Source organism: Pleurodeles waltl, chromosome 5 (genome assembly GCF_031143425.1).
Source record: "Pleurodeles waltl isolate 20211129_DDA chromosome 5, aPleWal1.hap1.20221129, whole genome shotgun sequence".
Taxonomy (NCBI): domain Eukaryota; kingdom Metazoa; phylum Chordata; class Amphibia; order Caudata; family Salamandridae; genus Pleurodeles; species Pleurodeles waltl.
In genome coordinates, this window is record NC_090444.1 from 1592849490 (window position 1) to 1592871105 (window position 21616).

The 21616-nt window shown below is 41.9% G+C and overlaps 1 protein-coding gene across 3 annotated transcripts in view; it reads left to right on the forward strand.

The window, feature by feature from the left end:
- TAF1B (TATA-box binding protein associated factor, RNA polymerase I subunit B) overlaps positions 1-21616 on the forward strand; it is a 638950-nt gene that overhangs the window by 434890 nt on the left and 182444 nt on the right. For all 3 annotated transcript variants that reach the window (XM_069235908.1, XM_069235910.1, XM_069235909.1), the window contains one exon: positions 13482-13572. In XM_069235908.1, coding sequence (XP_069092009.1) covers positions 13482-13572 — 91 coding nt within the window. The remainder of the gene's footprint in view (positions 1-13481; positions 13573-21616) is intronic.

The window sequence follows — 21616 nt, forward strand, 5'->3', positions numbered from 1 at the left end:
TGCCAATATGCTCCTTGTGGAAGAGCAGAATGCAATCACTCACAGTAAAGCCAGCCAAAAGAGAGAGAAATAGAAGTTTAATAAAAACAAAATGTTTTTGTTAACACCAGACCTAATTAGGGACCAAGACCCACATGTAGGTAGCTTTTTGCATGTCGCAAACAGCGACTTTCGCTGTGTGCGACGTGCAAAAAGCACATTGCGATGCACAAACCCAGTTTTGCGATTCAGTAACCTGGTTATCGAATCGCAAAACGGGTTTGCGACTCGCAATTAGGAAGGGGTGTTCCCTTCCTAATTGCGACTTGCAGTGCAATGTAGGATTGTACTGCGAACGCGGGCGCAAACCAATCGCAGTTTGCACCCATTTCAAATGGGTGCTAACACTTTCGCAAAAGGGAAGGGGTCCCCATGGGACCCCTTCCCCATTGTGAATGTCACTGTAAACATTTTTCCAGAGCAGGCAGTGGTCCTAAGGACCACTGCCTGCTCTGAAAAAATGAAACAAAAACGTTTCTTTTTTCGTTTTTGTAATGCATCTCGTTTTCCTTTAAGGAAAACGGGCTGCATTACAAAAAAAAAAAAAAACTGCTTTATTGAAAAGCAGTCACAGACATGGTGGTCTGATGTCTCCAGCAGGCCACCATCCCTGTGAGGGCCGCCATTCGCAAGGGGGGTCGCAAATTGCAACCCACCTCATGATTATTCATGAGGTGGGCATTTGTAAGGGACACCATCCTACATTCGGATTTGCGACTCGCAAATTGCGACTCGCTCTGACTCACAATTTGCGGGTCGCAAATCTGAACCTACCTACATGTGGCCCCAGATTCTTAAAGAAAGTCACAAAAGTGCACCCATGTCGTACCCCTATAAAATATTTGTGAACTGTATTTTAGCATGGGTAAATACGCATGTGTAGATTTGCTCATGTGAAAATCTATTGAGCATTTGCAAGTTCATTTTCCCTCCAGCCACTTTCTTCCCAACCCTGGAAGAAGTTCTAATTCTGCCATTGTCAGGAGTAAATGTCCAACCTTTCTTATTATGGGAAAATATTAGAGAGAAGCTGGTGAAAATCTTTAAAACATGCAGGTTAGTAGGTTTGCAGACTCAAAGGCATTCCAGCCCTGGAACTATTGCTTACTGCTTCCTCCAGCCCCAGTATGCAGATCTGCAGAAAGGTGGCAAAATAAGGAAATTGCTACAGTAGGGATTGAAACTGCAAGTATTCAAGCCCTACTATGGTAGTAGCCCTGGCATAATCAGAGAGGTTATTATCAGAGCTCTTATATAATGAGATTGCTGCCGTAATTTGGCGCCACACTACATGGCACCAAAGGGACAAGTAGATCATTTTACAGGACAAGTAGATTTGAGAAGCAACCTGTCCCCTGGACAAGTAGATATTTTAATAAATTCCACACCCCTGGATGATATTAAGCTCTTTGCCCAAGGGTAACCTGTCCAGGATCCACCTGCCCCAGATCTTGACGGGTGATTCAATCAGGGAGATTAGTTAATAATACCTAGGGTCGCCTCAATCACCTTTTTTTAAACACTGGGACAATGATGGATTGTGCCCACGAACTAGGCGGACCATAGATCACAGCAGCGTTTAGGACCTTGGTCAACAAGGGTGCCCAGATAAGGGTATCTGTCCTGAAGAGATCAGTTGGTTCTTCATCAGGGCCTGGAGCCTTGATACTAGTTAGACTGAGAATGACCCCAGATTCTCATTGAAACAGAAGGAAAGATTCAGCTTAGGTAAGGGAGGGGCACAGGGTAAGACTCGGACTCCAGTGAACATATATGTGAGAAGTGATGAAACCATTTGTCTTCCTCAACCACCGAGATCCATGAAGGTCCATCCGCTGCCCCTAGAGAAGGGGTGTTAAGCACCCGCCAAAAAGTGGTCACGTAATTCACATGCACTCATCAATTGGTTGTAGGCCTCCTCCCTTAAAGTCGCCTTCCTTTTCTTAGTGGCCTTCTTATACCGACTATGGAGTAAGCTCACCTCCACTGCATCCCTTGGGATTGGTTAAGGGCCTTTTTTAAAAATCCAGATGGGCCTTGTTTTTAATCTATGGTCTACTCGGCACTGTAAGGGCAGCCCTGATATCTCCACAGAGTGTATAGAAGGCACTCAGAAAATCGCTAGGCTCTGATGGACTTAAACTTCATTCCAGGTTGTGGCAGCACTTATGACATAGATTGCAGAGAAATTAATCCGGGATTACATTTAACCACTTCAGACATCTAACTTGGCCATTAGGGGCAAGATCGGAGTTGGCAGGAGGTAGTGAAGCCTGCTTCTGAGATAAACATCTAAGGTGTAAGACTATAATAACAGTAAGAATATAGTACAAGGTACTAGAGTTTCCAACCAGACTCTAGTACCATGTACTCAACTAAGGCATACAGCTAATGGGATGATATTAAAATATAATCCACAATTGTCTCTTGGCCTCTACTAACATATGATGAGGCCGCCAAAGTTCTCAGAACAATCAGATTAAGATTTTGTGCTAACAGATTGACCTGATGCCCTTCAGGTGAATGCTCAAAATGAGCATAAACCCCTTCCCCCCCAGGGAGGCATCCTGTAGTAACAAGCAAATCTGTTTACAAGTGTGGAGGTTGAAAGCACCCATGATATCTAATGGGGTGTTTAGCACAGGACTTAAGCCTAGTCCTAGGTGACATGTTTTAATGTTCTCGATGACCAAACCCAGAGAGGTAATATTATCCGAATGAAATACAAATATTATAATGTTGAACTATAAATAATTATAATTATTAGCTTGGATTATAAATATTAAATAAAGGGAAATTCAATTTGTCCGGGAAAGTGAACAAGGCTGCTCCTAAATTGGGAGAGTTGCTCTTGAATTCAGCCATGGAACAGTTTAGAGATAATTATATCTAAATCTATTTAGACTTTATCACTGTTCCCCATGACAGGAAGCTTCACATCCAGTTTCGAATTACCTCTCTTCCTCTTGAAGTATTTACTAGTAGATGGTTGCCAAACTCTTCCACCTCGATTCTTTGCCGTGGCTGTAACTAAGCTGAGGAGACCATAGCTTGTGTGCTGTTTGTTTGCTCTGCATATGTGTCTCCCCGGTCCCAGTGGATAAACTTTACCTGTAGTTTGCTGGGTACACGCAAATATGCCACCGCTTTGCGCATTTTAAGAGCTGATTCCAGTCTTGTATATCCCTATCCTATTGCTAAGTTCCTGCGGAAATGTGGCTAATCAGGAGGAAGGCCTTGTCGCTAGAGGTGGTCCCCTAACTTGGCCCAACATAGTCCCCCACCCCCTATTGGCGGCAAGGTGGCAGCTATTATTGGGGTATTTAATAATGGCATATGGTACTTTGTTAGCTTTTAGCCATCTGCTGTCTCATTTGGGGTTGAGTTTATGATTCTCCTTTTTGCTTAATTTGAGTAAGTGGCATTTTAATCTGTTTTGTTTTTATATTTTCTTACGTCCTTTATTTTTAATACACTGTGAGGTGTCTTACCCCAACTGTGTGTTACTTCAGTTAGGTTAGTCTATATTTATATTTTCTATTGCCCATGTATTGTGATGTTATGTAAAACCTTCATGGCACTGGTTGCTGAAATAAAGTACTTCTACTATGATATCAAGGTGCAAACCTTTCCCTTGCCTCTGCCTGTAGATGAGGGAGAGGAATAAATGTGCAAAACCGCCCAGAAATGGTGTAGTTCTGCCAGACCAGATTTCTTGCAGGTCCAGAATACCATATTGTTTAATGATGTTTAACCACATTTGGTTGTTAATCTTCTTCTCTAGCCCTGCAATATTCCATGACAGGAAACTAAAATGCTCGGGGATGGAGACCCCATCTAAAGAAGCAGACCCTCCCTAATCCTTCCTAATAATATTATAACCAGGGTAGGGATTTCAGTACCAAAATCTATCTGAGATTATTTCTGATATTTCCTGAACAGCGCCCTAAATGAATCCCAAAACTCAGATTTTATACTAGGTACCCCTTTCAAGGTAAGTTAAACATAGTTTAACATACCAAGTTCTTTCTCACTCTTAGTGGTATCCAAATATATTTGGTATTCTGAGCAGTATTCCAAACTGTAAAATGAAGGCATAACAGAATGTTAAGTTTTTAACAGTGATAGAAGCTTCTTTACTATTTCCGGTTTACGATCATAGCGTGTATCGACTGCCAGGTTGCGGTCGATATGAGACGATGTCTTGCTATTGAGTATATTGGCTGCTTTGCTTATAATATGAATAATTTCTGGACATGTCTGACTAATACAAACTGAATTGATGGCCCTGAAGAAGTCCTGTTGTATGGACGAAAGTCTTTGGCTGTTTCTGCATTGAATGTTTTTCTATTTGTAAAGAAACGAAGAATAAAAAGAAGATATGAAATGGATTGAGACTTAATTAGGACTTTCTAATATGTTTTTAGGGTGGTGCACCGTTATCAATTGTTTATCTACAGTTCCTTCTTGGATTGCATCTTGGCAGCAGGTGTTTTAATGTGTGCACACATCATCGAATAAGCAATTTTTATTTGAATTGTAAATACTTGTTAGGTTATAGAGGCTTGGTGCATGCTCTTGTAGCCCGCTGCCTTTCCTTTAGATAATATTAAAACAATGTGTTATTGAATGTGAACATGTTTGATTCAGCTCTGGGGTTAGGGCATTCAAGAGCTTGATATGATTGAGACCCACTTACCCAATGAAAGAATGGAATTTGGACCATCCAACAGTAGTCTGATTGCTGATGAAGTCCTGAGCTTCCTGTAAGGTAGGTAATAGTGAAATCTTTTAGATGGATGTTCTAAAGCCTTTCAGCTTAAACATGTATTGGCTATTTTGAGAAGTGCAAAGTTGATCCCTCATTTGACATCCAACCATTGTAGAATTCTCAGAATTAGGGTAGCATGATCAATTTCCCCAGAATCTGGTACCACTTGAGCAACTGTATCCGACTTTTAGTTAATAGGTCAATTTCATGGGGTTCCCAATGTATTGGGCAATACCTTTATTAAATCTTTGTGCCAATAATATATACCTTGCTAAAGAAAGCTAGTTTATTTGATTACCAAGAAGGGTAGCTATATACGAGGCATATTAAACACGTTAGAACTACATTGTTGATCTGGTTATTTGTAGCTAGAAAAGAGATGATATAGTCCCCTCCAGAGACTTTACCTTGGGTGGAAAGTGCTATGAGAAAGTTGTAGATGTTTAGTGGAAAGGCAGGGCCAGTGAGGATAAGTTCAGTTTTTTACGTTGTAACTGACCCACTTGAAATTCATTCAGTCATTTATAGCAGCTAGCATAATTTTGAACAAAGGGTTTAACCTTCCATGGTTCCTTTGAAAGTTCCACCACTAATTTGTCCAAGTTCTTTTCAGTTTTAACAGTGAAAGCCAACAGGCTCTCTCAAACTATTGGGAAGTGGTCTAGTTTAACATTAAACAATAAGGTGGGAAGGGAAGACCCATAGAGCGCCCCAATGCACCTAATGTTGAGGCTGCCTTTGTACCATTCATTGCCACCGTATCAGTCACTTGTACAGATGAGGCAAGGGCCACTTCAAGAAACCTGGCAAGGAACCAAAGACGATTTTATTGTGGTCCAGGATGTTAGAAGCATAATCAACAAGATGATGTTGTTGAAATACCAGAGTAAGGGCCTTATTACGAGTTTGGAGGTCTTGTGACCACCAAACTCTCGGTCAGACCGCCTCACTCCTGGTTGTCGAACCGCCAGATTACAACCCTGGCGGTTGGGCCACCACCACCACCATGATCACTGATCCTGATGTGGTGTCGTCGGTCAAAGTCGTGGTCAGCCCCGGCATCGCAGAGTTCAGCACCGCCATGCTGATCACAACTTCCCTTTCCACCAGTCTTTTCATGGGCGGGTCCCAGCTTCCGGAAAGGCAGTGCTGGGATCACGGGGGCCCTGCACTGACCAGGACGATTTTGTGGGCAGTGCAGGGGCCCCCTTGCCCAGCACTCTCAGAATATGCAGTGTCGGCTAAGGCAGGCAGTGCGCATTCCAAGGGTGCTGGGAGTACCTTCTGTGCGACAGTATTGTCCTCGGCTTCCTGAGGAGCTGAGGCCAGTGCCGCCACACTGTTTCCACCGGTCTGACTGGCGGAAACCCCCTAATACTGAGGTTTCCACCAGTCCACCCGGCGGATGCATTGTAATAGGGGTTTTGGGGAGACCTCCAGCTTTTCAGCGGTCTCCTCCCCAAGGGCCTGGCGGGCCGACGGTCTGCCCGCTAAACTTGTAATTAGGCCCGAAGTCTTTCCTAACATCTAGTAAAGCATTTCCTGTTCTTCACTCTGGCCAAAAACCAGTATGTCACTGCATTCAATAGATTGTCGAATTTGCTTTATTGGCATACTGTATCAGTAAAGAGGTGTAAGAGGATGAGTTTTTTTTATTTTAATACTGGTGGTACCATTTCAGTTCACCAAAGTGATTGACAAGAATATAGTTTTGAAATTATCAAGTGCATACTCGAGAAATTTCGAGGAACAAAATATAAAAGGCATGAATAACTTTCTTCTGTCTATACTATTTTTTAAAATTCTTTTGTATATGATATTCTTCAATTTTAATATAATTGTGTTAAATAATGTTTAACTAATTTAATATTTTAGTTATATATTAAATTTAGGTTTTAGTGTTATCAATAAAATTGTTTTAATTTTTTTAGTTTGTAATTTTTAATGTACAATTGTATTTGCATTTAATTAGTCATATATACTTTAGTAGCAAGTTGTTGGGTTGGTAGGGAAATAGGATGGTAAGTTATTTGAATAATGTATTTTTATTTTGAATAATTTTATGTTAATAGTTAATAAAGTATGTAAAATATTTAGCTTATTCCTATTTAAGCGATTCTTATTGTTTGTGTGTTTTTAGTGTAATTTTATTTTTCTATGGTTTAATTACTAATTATAATTTAGTAGCATGTTGTAGAGTTTGTCAGGAAATAGGGTGATACGTTGTTAAAATTATACCTGTTTGAGATTTTAAATTATTTGTTTTATGTTAATATACAATTATTATTTAAGTTATTTAATTGATTGTATTATGTAAATACTTTGGGCCTGATTACAACTTTGGAGGAGGTGTTAATCCGTCCCAAAAGTGACGGATAAATCACCAGCCGTATTACGAGTCCATTATATCCTATGGAACTCGTAATACGGCTGGTTGTATATCCGTCACTATACCGTCACTTTTGGGACAGATTAACACCTCCTCCAAAGTTGTAATCAGGCCCATAGTCTTTTATTTGTTAATATTTTGATAGGTATATATATTAATAAACTTTCTAGAATACTTTTTATTTTTATTACAGGTTTTAATTTTAATTGTTTTATTTAATTATTATTTACTATATTATTCTTTTATTTATAATGTAATTTTTGGGAGTTGTGTTTTTGTGGTTAATATAGAGGGAAGTGTATTTATCTTAAATGTAATTTGTTTTCTGTATGTTACATTTTTTTTAGGATATATTTTCAATAACACTTAATTTTACTTATTTAAAATGCATTTTTTAAAAAAAAAATTGTTAATAATTTGATGTTGAATGTTTTTGCATTTTTTTAAGTGTTAAGAATGTAAATGTTTTTTTAACCCTTCCTAACTCTAACACCTCCTCTGCTTTTGATTATGTTGGAGTTGAAATAGTCAGTCTAACCCCCTCCAAAGTCTAACACCTTCCCTACCCAGTCCATCCAAAAGTCCAACATTTTCTCTACTGTTGCTTAGATTGGAATTGGGATTGTAAACTTTACCTGCCAAAACCTGACACCCTACCTACTGCATCTTATTTTGGCTTGAGAACAGTAAATCTAACCCCTCCAAAGTCCAACACTTTCCCTCCTTGTGATTATGTTGGAGTCTGGAATAGTAACTCTAACCCCTCCAGAGTCCAACGCTTTTCCTGATTGTGCTTAAATTGATGATAAAATTGTCAATCTGAATCCTTTGAAACTGCACACTCCTGCTAGTGTTGTTTATATTGGATTGTTACTTCTAAATATTTTGATTTTGTCTTCAAATTTACATTATTTATAAAAATTGTACTTTAAAGAAAATTGTATTTTTATGTTAAGTTTATTTTAATTTAGTGTAATACATGTTTTGATTAATACTGTATGTTGTAACTGTTTATATATTGTTTTTATATTTTTAAAGTATACGTGTATTGTTTAGTTATAGGTTTAATTCACATTACCTAAAGTTACTTGTAGTTATATCATTTAATAGTTTGATACTTTAAACAACTTAGTTATGCTATATATATAATTATATTTTAATATACTGACCTTTTTTGAGGATAATCTGTTGCAAAGTATTTTTTCGACAATATTTTGGTAGTTTGCATACAAAGATTGTAAAGTTTATATTTTTAAAGACAGTATTTTTGACAGGATATTTTTGTATTTTGATATTGTTGTTAGGAATATTCTGTGATACAACTGATACACCCATCAAGGAATAATGCATTCATTTATACAATAAGGTGACCAATTGTGCCCTTTATGATGAATTATAAGTTTTTTTAAAACCGTGTAATGCATCATTATCTTACAGTGGCATAAGGCCTTTATTAACACTATTATAATTGCGTACTTTATTACAGTAGAATAATTTATAGTATGCTCTATAAATCAAAAAATATTCTAATATCTTTTGCACAATCTACGATATATTTTGTCAAAAACGTCTTTCCAGGATTTCTGAGGTATGTTGTTCATTATTAGCAAGTATTTCTAACTTCCAACCTCTTTTGATATTGCTAGCAAATATCTATGTCAAGGAGTTTTAATTTCTCATTTGTTCAGGAGTCCAGTATAAATTACAATTTATTTTGCTGTATGAGATGTCTTGTCATGTCAGTAGGTACTGTTATAAAGGTGTAGTTTCTAAAATGAACTTCTAGTTAAGGTTGACACCTTGCTTGTAGGAAATTCCATGTTTTGAGTCTTTTAGCTTGCCAAATGTGTGTATTGAATAAATGAATCAAAAGCTGCATAGGATTTCCCAAAATAGTCACTTTTGTGATTAACACAGGTTCCCTCAAGGACCAATACATGTAAAATTTACAAATGTTTTCTAGAACAAAACTCTTAGGGCCTGATTATGTGTTTGGCGGTTGGTGTGGTGAGGAGACTGCTATCGAGGTGGCGATTTCCCCCCCCCCCTCCTCCACCCCCACTGGCCCTATTATGACTTTCGGACTGAGCTGACAGGCAGGAACTAAGGTTCCCCCCATGTCATCCCAGTGGGAAAGGTGCTGGAGCGTTGCCGCCGGCTCATAGTAGAGCCTGTGGCAATGCTGCCACATGCAGGGGCCTCCAGCACCCTTGTAATGCGCACTGTCTGCAGACAGAGCACATTTTGAGTGTACAGGGCATGGGCAGTGCAAAAGCCCCCCCTGTGGCCCCCTGCACTTGTTCTCCGCTAGCCTTTGGAGAACAAGAATGTAATCAGCAGGGCGGTGCGGACTTCAGCGCCGCCCCAGCTGAATACAACCTGCATTGCCATCATCCTGTCGGGATCAGAGATCATGGCGGGTACGGCGGTAGGTTGGTGGGTCTGTCCGCCAACCTCGTAATGTGGCAGTCAGACCGCCACAACCGCAGCTGCCGCCACAGCGAGTCTGGCAGTCTGTTGACTCCCAGACTTGTAATAGGCTCTTAATGTGTATAACTGTTATTTGGAGTTTTAGTATAGACATTTATGTTTTTAAGGTTCCATAGCAACTTTTTAAAATATTTAGGAGTACTGGTCCTTATGTTGATAAAGATGTATAATATTTTTGGAATTATTTGCCTATTAAGTTGTGATTATCCCAAAGCTTCAAATATTAATGACATTTATTTTTCAATTTCTTCTCTAACTTTATTAAGAATTGAATTGTCTAGCTGTTGCCATTAAGCTTCTACCTGTAAATATTGGTGTTAATGTTTTCTTCTGAAGCTGACACTTAATTTTATTTAATCATTGCTTCTTCTTAAAGATACTCACTTAAGCAACTTAGTTCAGGTCACTGCATAAGCCAAGACATGACCACACTTTTTTATTGATTTTAAGAATTGCACAAATCAGATAATATGGTTTTGAGACTAATATGCATAAAATGCTTTAGCTTAGCAGTCTCCAAAGTGTACCCCCATATTTATTTTAAATATTTAAAGATAAGTGCTTAAGATCCACAGCTGAGTTACACAGCAAAAGGGATAAGGGACAGCGTTGTTGAAATCTTCTTCAATGGCAAACTTTCCAAGACTGCCATTTTCTATTGGGTGGGCTCTAGTGTTAATATACATAGACCTCACACTTCTACAATATCTTTCACCAAATTCCATTTCGTTCTACACAGCTGGCAAATAATTCCAGTTCCAGTTGACTGATATCTTTTCAGCAGCTATTGATGCAATATTCTTTCTTTCGTCTCCTCCATCTTTTACTATAATTATTTGACTTTCACTGTACCTAGCCTTAGTCCAGCAGCTTGCTAAAATGTTCTCATCTTAATAGAAATATAGGTTTGTATATTTTGTGGCCCTTTATCTTATTTGTGCATTACCATTATCAATGCGTTTTTAATTGTCTTTATAAAAGCTATCATGTGAGATGAACCGAAACTTAGAATAAAAGCAGATGGAAAAAGTAACTGTGCCTAAACATTCATCGCCTCTGACGGAGTCCCCGGGGCTCACGTTATTAATGACATCTGTAATCTCTTTTCCTATTATCATTTCAGCCAGAATATCTCTATTTATTTCACTTCATTCAGAATTGGCATGTCAATAGAGTTTAAATAAGTTTCAACACTATAATTTGTATTTTCTCTATTGCTTTTCAATTTTTTATAAAAGTTTAGGTTCATCAGTTTGAATTTATAATGAAAACTTTCAACCACAGATCCTTCACCTTTAGAAAATCACCAGACTGGGTGTAGAGAATTTTACAACTGATTCTCAAGAGCTAACTACCCTTCCCCCCCCCACCATGGTTCTCCTTCACTGTACCAGAGCTCTGCCAGGAAATGAGAGGATACCACCACATAGCAATTAACTGATGTAGTACAACTTCTACAGTGACACACACACAGTCCTACAGTTAATTTTCTGGAAATCCATACTTATCTCAAACGAAAGGGTTCCTGAAGGAAATAGGCTTTGGAGGTGATGAAGAGGCCAGATATACACCACTAATTACCCTACGTATGCTAGGGGATCTAAATTAGGTTAAGACGTGGAGCACATTTGATGGTGTGTCCTCAGGCAGAGAACCTAAGGGTAGGTTGTCTTTCTTAAGGCTTGGTTAAATGGCTCCCCCTTACCAACCTGTAGTGTCTACTCTCTCATTTAGGATCTGCTAAAATTACTACAGCAACTGTCCTCTCGCCTCATGAAATGTGTGAATATCCCATGGTTGCTGGGGGGCTGACTAACTCTGACCTAGACACTTCACTTGATCGATCACACCCTCACTCCCCAGTGCCCCATTTATAGTGAATACTCAGAATCTGGTTTCATAGCTCCAACAGTGGTTCCCTGCATGATGCCTGGTGCCACAATAATCATGGTGTCAAACTCTACTCCTTTTATTCCCCTGTACATGATTTATATGCATGTCTGGATAGAATAGTATGCACTACTGTACTCTGCCCTTTTATCTTCTCTCCAGATTACCTTGGCAGGAAAGTATCGGACCATAACCCTCGGATATTAGTGCATTCGCCTGTCCTGGGCACACAGAAATCTGTAATGCGGGAACTGGACAGAGTCGAGAAAGGGTACATTGACAGAGTGAGATGGGCCATTGAGACTACAACTCTCCGACCTTCTCTGATTCAATTCCATTGAGCTGAGGCCAAATTAGTTGAATAATTACACTGCCTAGAATATGCATCCTACTCTGCCCATACATTTTCCGAGAGCTATAAATCTCATGCCTCTTGGCATGGCTAGATAATAAAAAGTCCAAAGAATCCCTAGTGGTTTCACTTTGTGATATGGATAAACCCTGCATTCAGCTGACTATCCATGATACATTTGTAGTAATTTACTTGCCCTTTACCACAGCCCCCCCTCCTCTACCCCCACCCCACCCCACCCCGAGGCCCCACGCGATGAAGTGTTGGGATTTCTGGAGGGTGTCTTTCTCCACAGGCTAGCCCTGAAAAAAACAAGAAGAGAAAGAATTACCTACCACAGTCAAAAATATGATCCTTGAGTTGGCTGTGGGCAAATCTTTAGTGAGCAGCGTTTTTCTAGCTGAAGTTTATAAAGCCTTTGCGAGCTCCGTAGCCTAGTAATTGGTTAAAATATATGACTTGGTGATAGTCAGGTCGAACTCCCTTCTGTGCTTCGTGATACTTCAGTGGTCTCCTTACTGAACCTGGAAAGGATCCTACTGATCCTACATCGTAAACATGGATTATTACATCCTTAGTAAGATTCTGCCAAACATATCCAACGGTGCTTCCACTCCTGATGCATACGGACCAAAATGGGTTCTTCAGACACAATTCTCTAAATATCTGATGGCTTTACAGAATTATGCATGACGTACAAGAGCAATAGCTAAAAGCCGATGCCCAAGTATTAGATTTGAAGAAGGTTATTTGAAACTTTAAGTTGGGGACTACTTATTTTAGGTGTTTTCTAGATTTTGCTTTGGAGCCACACTGTTAGGCTAGTCTGACTACTTTACATGGACCCAACATTATGAATCTGGTCTGGGGATTGCTTTCCGCAGCACTGCCAGTAGGCAGGAGCACAATATAGGGCTGCCCCCTCTCCCCTCTTCTGTTCATCCTAGCAGTGGAACCCATAGTGTCCTGTGCTTGGCAGAGAGGAAGAGAGTGGAATATCCCCTTACCAGAGAGAGCTCACAAAATCTCGCCCTTCTCGGATGATGTTCTGTTCTATTTGAAAGAGCTGATATGCGACCATTTCGCATTGCCTGACTCCTGGGCAACTTTGGGGGAGATCCTAGATCTCCAGGTGAGCTGAAATAAATCGTGTTCATTCCCACTAAGCCTTACTACAGCTCCAGCATGTCTAGACTTAGTTTTTATGTTACTGATACAGCTAATTATAATGTCACTTTAACCTTTGTTATTTTTTTCAGTGGTATATATCACTGGTGTGTGTGTGTGTGTGTGTGTGTGTGTATATATATATATATATATATATATATATATATATATATAGTACATACACTTGGAGGTTAGAATAAACCTATACTTACCTATGCATATATACATACTCACTTCCACAATATTGAAGTTGTAAATATTTTTGCTAGAGTAAAATGTGTTGAAAATAGCAGTATCAAGTGCTTAATAAAATAACTCTTTAAGTACTTGCCATTTAGCCCTTGACCTGAATATACTTGTGTTTCTTCTGTTTTGGAGTTTAGGTGTTTGTTGGTTTGATTTCAGAAAGTGGTATAAGACTATGAAGTTGTCTGTGGATGAAGCACAAAAGAAAAAGGAGGAGGAATTTGCAAGGTAAATTGAAGAAGTGTGTGGTGATTCTTTATTGGCCAAACTGATATATATCATGTGCTTATTTTGAGTGTGCATTATCTCTGAAGCAGTAATTTCTAAAATGCTTACCGGTTAGGTATTACTCTTTAAATCTAGATCCAGGAATAGTTGTACAGAGAAAAGTCCATAACTGAGTACGACCTCCTAAAATTAGGCATTTTTTAGAAGCAGTCTAATAGCCAGAAGGGTCTACACAGGTGCTGGGTCAATGGGACTGTCTTCTCCTGTTGGTAGGAATATTTTATGGTGTAATGTTGCACACATTATGTTTTAATGGAGGCGAATTTACCCCTTATAGTGCTTGTTTTTTTTAATACTGTAAGTATCTTGCTTTGAACCGTTCCATCCTAGTTTTAAGTTTCTCTTTCTTTTAGATCTTTTTGCCCTCAAAAAGTAAGCGCTGGTCGTAATTGTTATTATTATTTCTTTTATTATTATTGTTACTGTTATTGTTATTTTTCATATTATATTTTGAAAGGGAGTTGTAAAGCATTGTTAACCACCCTTTGTTAGCCTCAGAGTATTTGGAGTGAGGGTCAATGTAAGGGGAAGTGGTGATTAATTAGTGATTAACTTTGTGATACAATGTCTAGCACATGTTGTAGGGAGCCCTTCTCTCCTCCACTACTAATGAGCGGTAGCTGGAGAACTGCGCCTGTTGAATGTGCACTACAAAATGACACAGCTTTGATAGCAGGATTCCACGGTGCCAGGGAGAAGAGGCAGGTTGCCTTAGGTGACTAAATGGCAGGACACAGTTTATATCTCAGGAGGACTGTTGTGGAGAAGATTTGGTGATCCCAATGCCATGGTGAAAAAGTGAGTGATTAAGGATAATCTGATTTTAATGTAATCACTGCCTCGTCTCAGTTAGAGAAGAAGAACATTCCACTGGGAGTATATTTTGATATGCAAAGATCAACTGCCATATCTGCTGTACCTGAAAGGTTGAGCTGACAGTATGTACTAGTTAGCGGGCCAGAGACATTTAGTCAGATAGTAAAGGACACAGATGTTTGCAAGGCAGCTTGGTGTCTGGCCATTGCTCACCTTGTGCATGAAGTAAGGTGTGTTAAAAACGCACATTATTTTAGCCAGTGAAGAGATTTAAGGGCCAAAGTGATGCAGTCAAGGAAAACAGCATAAAGCTGAATAGTTTTTACTTTATGCAGTATTGAAAGGAATGTGTGGAAAGACCAGTGTATATAGACTTTTAGATTAATCTAGGTGTGAACTGACTGTAGTGAAGTATGTAGAGATTTTCGAAGAGCAGTGAAGCAATGACAGGGCCCGTTTGAGAAGGCATAGAGAGCAGATTCAATAGTCTAGAGGTTAATGAAAGATTACCATTGAAGATCACTTCCCAATAGTGTGTCTTATATACAAGCATTTGAGGATGCCCTGTTCTTGTAGCGAAATTAAAAGGAAAGGTTTTGGGTTAACATGTAGGTTTTCAGGTTTTTAACCGTTTCAGCCGAGTCAATTAGTCTGCATCCATCTGTGAACCTGAGGGAGTAGGTGAGATAGAGGATAAAGTTGCCTGGATTCTTATCTTGGTGTCTCTAAATATTAAGCAGTGTTGATGATAGGAGTGAGTCCTGAGGTACAACACTTTAATGTTGATTATACTAGATCAGAACGATCCTGCTTTGCAACAAAGTGAACAGTGGTAGTGCTGTGCAACCATCTGAAATGGGCAGTCTTTCGATAAACAACATGTGATACATGGTGACAAAGATGGCTAAAAGATCCAGTAGAATCGATGTATAGTGAGGCCCTTTTTGTGGCAATACAAAAGGGTCTTTCCTAATGATTAATAGAGTGGTCTCTGTACCCCAGAGGGCTCTGAAGCCTGATTGAACTCACTTTCAAGGCAGTTAGACTCCATGGACTATATTGTAGAAAGTGATCCAAGGACGTGTGCCCACTTATTGCACCCATGGTGCACTGTGGTATTACAGAAGGACTGGCAGGCACTTGTGCAGCCCTTCTGTGATATACATTGCACCAGTGATATATGTGCGCAGGCTCGATCTCAAGGACACGTGCCCTCATTTTCATGGAGTGCCTCCCCCATGGAAAGGAGGGAACCCTTTGACTTAGCTTCTGTGCCATATTACAGATGCCGGTGCAGAGGCAAAGATACTGTCAAAGGGCACACTGACTTGCCACTGCTTAAAGGTGGTGCACATTCCATGTGTCCCCGATGACACCCCTTGAAAGGGGTTGGTTGTAGTCACCTATGGCACAAGCCTTTAGGAAATCACTTTCCTCCTTTCAAACAAAGGCCGATTTGGCACCTACCAAGTGAAAAGCAGACCGGTTGCTTACAAACAGCAGGTCACCTTTCAATAATATGCTGTTCCCAATGCAGGTGCAGGTTCACTTTTACAGTGGTAACAACACATTTGGTGTGATGTAGAGCACTGTTCCACTCTGTACTTGGTGCACACACAAGTGCTCAATGTCACACAATGCTCTAGGTAAAGGGACAGTTGGCGCTTGATGGATGGTTCAAGCATTTTTGTGATGCAAGTTTGGCCTGATGTAATGTAAGGTATCAAATCTATGAGGGACATGGAGGCAAGGATTATGCGGAACTTTCCATTTTTATTTACTCCATCAGAATTCAGCAACCATAATAACAGAAACTACTTTTTCCATGACTCCCAGGGAAAAAACTACAATTTTCAACCATCATGTCACATTCAGTCCTTTATATCGTGCTGTTCCCTCTGATTCCTCCTCTTCTATTCCTGCGACAGGTGACGATCCTCGAAAACGTATAATACCCTTTATTAACATCAGAACCAGAAAAATGAAACATATACTGAGAAGAAAATCCTAACTCTGAAGGCCAAATATCATCATACTGAAGAGCAAAAACTAATAATAAACTCAGTCACACGTAACTACAGTGGATAAAAGAATGGACTCTCCATTCCAACAATTCATGAATACCATTGAGCAAATGAATAAATAATACTTATACTTTACGATGATCCTTTTATATAACTTGTGAGCCTCGTGACCTGAAAAGTCACGGCATGGGGGGGGCATTATTTTCAGAAGCCTTTGGTTGGAATAATCCTCCCCTCGTATCCTTAATAGAATTGAAACTTTTTGTTACGAATGCTAGGAAAGTTTACATTCTATGTCAGGACTGGAGATGAGGATTATCCTGGTTCAAATCTCGTCCGCCACCAGGGAGGCTATTTAGAAAAACTAGCTTGAAATAAAAACGCTTGAACATAGTCTGAAGGCCAGTCAGCTGCATTCAGGATGTCTTCCAAACAAACACCAATATTGAATGCTTTTGAAGCAATAGTACCTCTCACAGAGTGCGCACCACTTGCATGAGCCCCCTGATCCACCTTGTGATAGTTGGTGAGGACACCGCTTTGAATGGTTTCTGAAGGGCTATCAGCAACTGTCGCTCCCCCGGAGGCCTCAATTCTTCCATCATGTTTTCATAAGTCTTCAAATAACATACCCACACATAATTTAGGAGACTTATCAAAAGCTAGATAGGAAGTGACCTTTGAATTAGACTTTGTCGGGTGGGAAATATGGACTGTTACACTGTTCAGGGTGAACACCCAACTCGTCAGGTCACGAGCTCTTACATCAGACTCTCCATGACAGGAAACAAAGCATAAAAGCAAGGCTAGTTTCCTGGAGATTTGTTTACGGAAAATAAATCAATTTCAAGGCCAAGATTGGAAAAAACACAGAACCTTAATAACATCCCATAAAGCTGAACACCTCGGTTCTGGAGGCAAGGAGAGGCGGATAACCTTCATCAACTTATGAACCAAAGGGTTTTCCCTAACTTGGTACTCCTGAATCAGAACATGATCTGCTGAGATAGCCGACCGGAAAGTATTCACTGTACTATAGGCCATGCCCTGCAAGGCCAAGGATGCCAAAAGTTTAGGACTTGGACAATGTCAGTTCCCAAGGAATCGCAACGTGACTGAACACATCAACGCACCCATCGCATCCTTGCTGCCCAGGCTGCGACCAATATTTTTCAGGCGCTCCCAGAAGTCCTGGGATTCTACATCCCTCCCTGGAATCCTACATGCCGTAAGAGGCAGACGGACTTGCAGGACTAACAGGTGAGGGTTCCCCATCAAATCCCAAAGGAGATCGGGACATGGTGTAGACAGATTGGAATATCCCAAGAAAGTTTCAGAAGAACTGGAAAACAAACTTGCGATCTTCAGTAAGGCGTGATTAGCCAGATTTACCTTCTGGCATCTCACTTGAGTCGACAACCTGATGATCAGTGCAAAGAGGTGAAAGGCCTACCCCCTCTCCTTTGACTAATTCCGTAGAAACCCATCTGTTGCTGTTGCCAGAGGATCCGGCTTTTGGCTGAAGAAGCGTTCCACCTGATGATCCAGACGGGATGCAAAGATGCCCACTATGAATGGGCTCCATCGATTGCTTATCTGGCGGAAGACTCTCGGGTCCAACTGCCACTGGAGATCCAATCGTCCACTGTGTTGGACACCCCCGTAAGATATTCCGCTGTCACAGATATGCTGCGAGCTCAGCAAAATTCCCAGAATTCCTTGGCTAGATCCGCCAACATCTTCGATGTGGGGGCCCCCAAACAATTGACATACCAGACCGCCAACCTGTTGTTTATTTTTAGTAGCACGCAGCAATTCACTTTTGGGCAGCACTTAACCTCAGAAGATCACTCTATTAATAAAGCAATCGATGTAGAGTTGCTGCACTACAACAGACCATTTTCTTCCAATAGAAGAGTCCCCACACCAAGCCTCCTAGCCTAGTTTGCTGGCATCTGACTCTATGATGATGTCTGGATTGGACCCGAAGATGACTCTGCCATTCCAGGACTTCTGTGGGTAAGCCCCAATCTCATCTCCTCCCAGACGTCTTCCGTAAGGGGGACCTGATCTGAATAAGAATGGCCTTTGTAGAGGTGAAAGGTTTTCAACCTTTGGAGGGCCCTGTAATGAAGAGGGCCTGGGACAATCGCCAGGATAGAGTAGGAGAGTAAGCCAACCACCCGAGCCACCTGGCATAGATATGTTGACGGGCGAGCGAGGGTACGTCTCTATTTCCTCTGGAACTTCGATATCTTCCTCGAGGGAAGGCTGAGGCTCCGGTCTGTGGAATTGACGGGAACCCCCAAAAACTCAGTTTGTGTGGACCGGTTCAAAAGGGATTTCTGTTTCTTTATTTCTAAGCCCAGGCCCTCCAATAACTGGTTTGTTAACTACAACGGCTCCCGAAGTTGGATTGGGGATTGATTCATCAAGAGCAGATTGACTAAATAAATAATCAGGTGGAGACCCTGAGCACCTCCATTGCAGGCTTGAGGAGTTTGGTAAAACACCAAAGTGCCAATGAGAGCCTGAAAGGGAGAGTCTGAAACTCAGATGCAATCCTGCCATCAAAATTGGAGGAACCTGTGATGAGGCGCGAAGAAGGAGATGGCAAACCATCCAGTCGTCTGGCTGCAGCAAATCGCTCAAGGGATGGATTCCTTCCATATTGAAATGGTGATAAATCAACCAGCCCTTGAACTCCGGAGATTTCTTATCGGTCGAAGACGTCCAGCCCTCTTTTCAACCAGAAAGATGTTACTTAAGCCTTGAAGGTGGAGAGAATGGTCAATAGCCACTTTGTATAGCAAATCTGCCACTTCCTGGTCTTTAAGTGTGCACTGGACCTCTGAAAAGATTAGCGGATGTGGCTTGGAAAGCTGAACTGGGGTGCATTAAACTTTATTATTTTATTTATTAATTATTGCAAAATACAGAACAAAAGACAGCACAAACGGCCCCCCGTTTATAGCAACAAGTTATACATGGTGCAGCCCCCTCCAGACTCAGAGTTATACTGTTCGACAAGGCTCCAAGCTTCCCCACAATGTACATCAAGTTCTGTAGTATCATCACCAGCCCAGATCGCCGGCCTACCAGACCAGTACAGTCCACGTGTAGAGTCCAGGAGGAATGTCATAACCAAATTTCGAGGCCAATATAACAACAAGAAAAGAAAAATTTGAAAATAGACAAGAAAGGCAGGCAAGGCGCTCAAACCGAAGTGCACCAGCCGTCTTTGCCTATGCACCGACCGTAACACGATTAGGGGGAGTAAGGAAGGACATCAGAGCACGAGCAAACTCACTTCATTCCGCCTGCTCATTCAGGGACGCCAGATATTCATGCAGAGGCGCCCACATATCCTTCGGTTGAGAGCCTTCAGGCATAAGCCCCCAGAAAATCATCAGCTGATCTTGACAGAAGGCAGCGTCCCGCAGCCATTCAGTCCCACGCGGCGCTCGCCCCCTGCCCCAACACATGGCAACTCTGCGCTTAGCTAGCAACAGAAGCAGGCCCACCAACCTTCTATGAGGTCCGTTAATCTCATTCACACACCCAAGCAGCACAACCCTGGGGGAGATGGGTATCTCTGATCCAGTTACCTCAGCAATTATATGCAAAACCTCCATTCAGAAAGCATGAACCTCCACGCAGTCCCATGCCAGGTGTAGAAACCCCGCGCCCGGAGCACGACAGCGCTCACAGCACGCATCCGCACGCAGACCCATGGAGTGAAGCCCGCTAGGCGTATGATATAAGCGATGCAGAAACTTAAAATGCAGCAGCCGCAGCCACAACCTATAATTCGGGGACAGCGCTTTCATATGCACACAGCAACTCTGCCACATTTCCTCTGTGATAGGTTCACCCACATCCCTCTCCCATCGTGCCCTAGAAGACTCTGCTCCTGAATGCAATTATACAATTTGGTAACTAGTATACGCGGCGACCGCACGCGGCACAGCACCTCCAAAGCACGGCATTCCGAGGGAGCCTCCGGCAAGCCAGGGAACCGAGCCCGCAGAATAGCACCAACCCTGAGAGCATACATCCGCTGCAGCGCAGTTACGCCACTGTCACCGAGTGCCTCCGAAGGGGTAATCAGACGACCGTCCACAAACCAATCTCCCAGCTCCGTTAAGCTGGCATCCCGAAGAAATCCTCGCACGCCCCCATCCGGAAACATCTGGGCATCGGCAACCGCCATAACGGGCAGCGAAAGAGCAAACGGTGTATCAACACCAGAACACTGTATCAGCACCCCCCACGCTCTCTCCGTACATGCCACCGTATCGACACCCCTAGGTTCCAGGCTCCCAAGCACTCGCACCAACCCATCCGGCCACACTGCATCACTTTCTGGTGCCAGATGCGGTAGATACCGAATCGGACGCAACCAATAATATGCAAAGTGCGCTTGCGCACAATTATAGTATAACTCCAAGTCTGGAGCAGCAAGCCCACCTAACTCGAATGGCAGCGTCAGCCTCTCCCAGGAAATACGAGGTTGGCTAACCGCCCACACCAAACGGATCAGAGCAGAGCCCAGGCGTCTCAGGAAGCCCCTCGTGAGCGGAAGCGAGAGGTTAACAAAGAGGTACAAGAATTTGGGAAGAACCACCATCTTCACAATAGCAATACGCCCAATCAGCGAGAGCGGTAAGGCACGCCAAGCCTCAATCTTCTCCTTCAGCCACGACATTGCATCATCGTAATTAGCCAGCCAAAGAGTGTCAACATCGCAACTCAACTGGACCCCCAGATAACCCACAGGCCCCTCCGCCCACGCTGTGGGATACCGAGAGTCGAACCTTGCCACTCTCGGAGTCAAAGGCAGAACCACCGACTTGGACCAATTGATCATGATGCCGGAGAATGTGCCAAAGTGCATGATCTCATCCAGCAAGATATCTAAATTCCGACCAGGGTTCCGCACATATAGCGTAATGTCGTCTGCATACATAGATACCAAGACGGGCCTCTGCCGAAACTGCAAACCTCTATTGTTATGTTTCTGCTGCAGCCCCGTCGCCAGAGGCTCCATCACCGCCGCGAAGAGTAGTGGGGACAGTGGGCAACCCTGAGGAAATGGGGCCGACGCGCTCCCGTTTAACCGCAGCCGAGCAGTGGGCATAGTG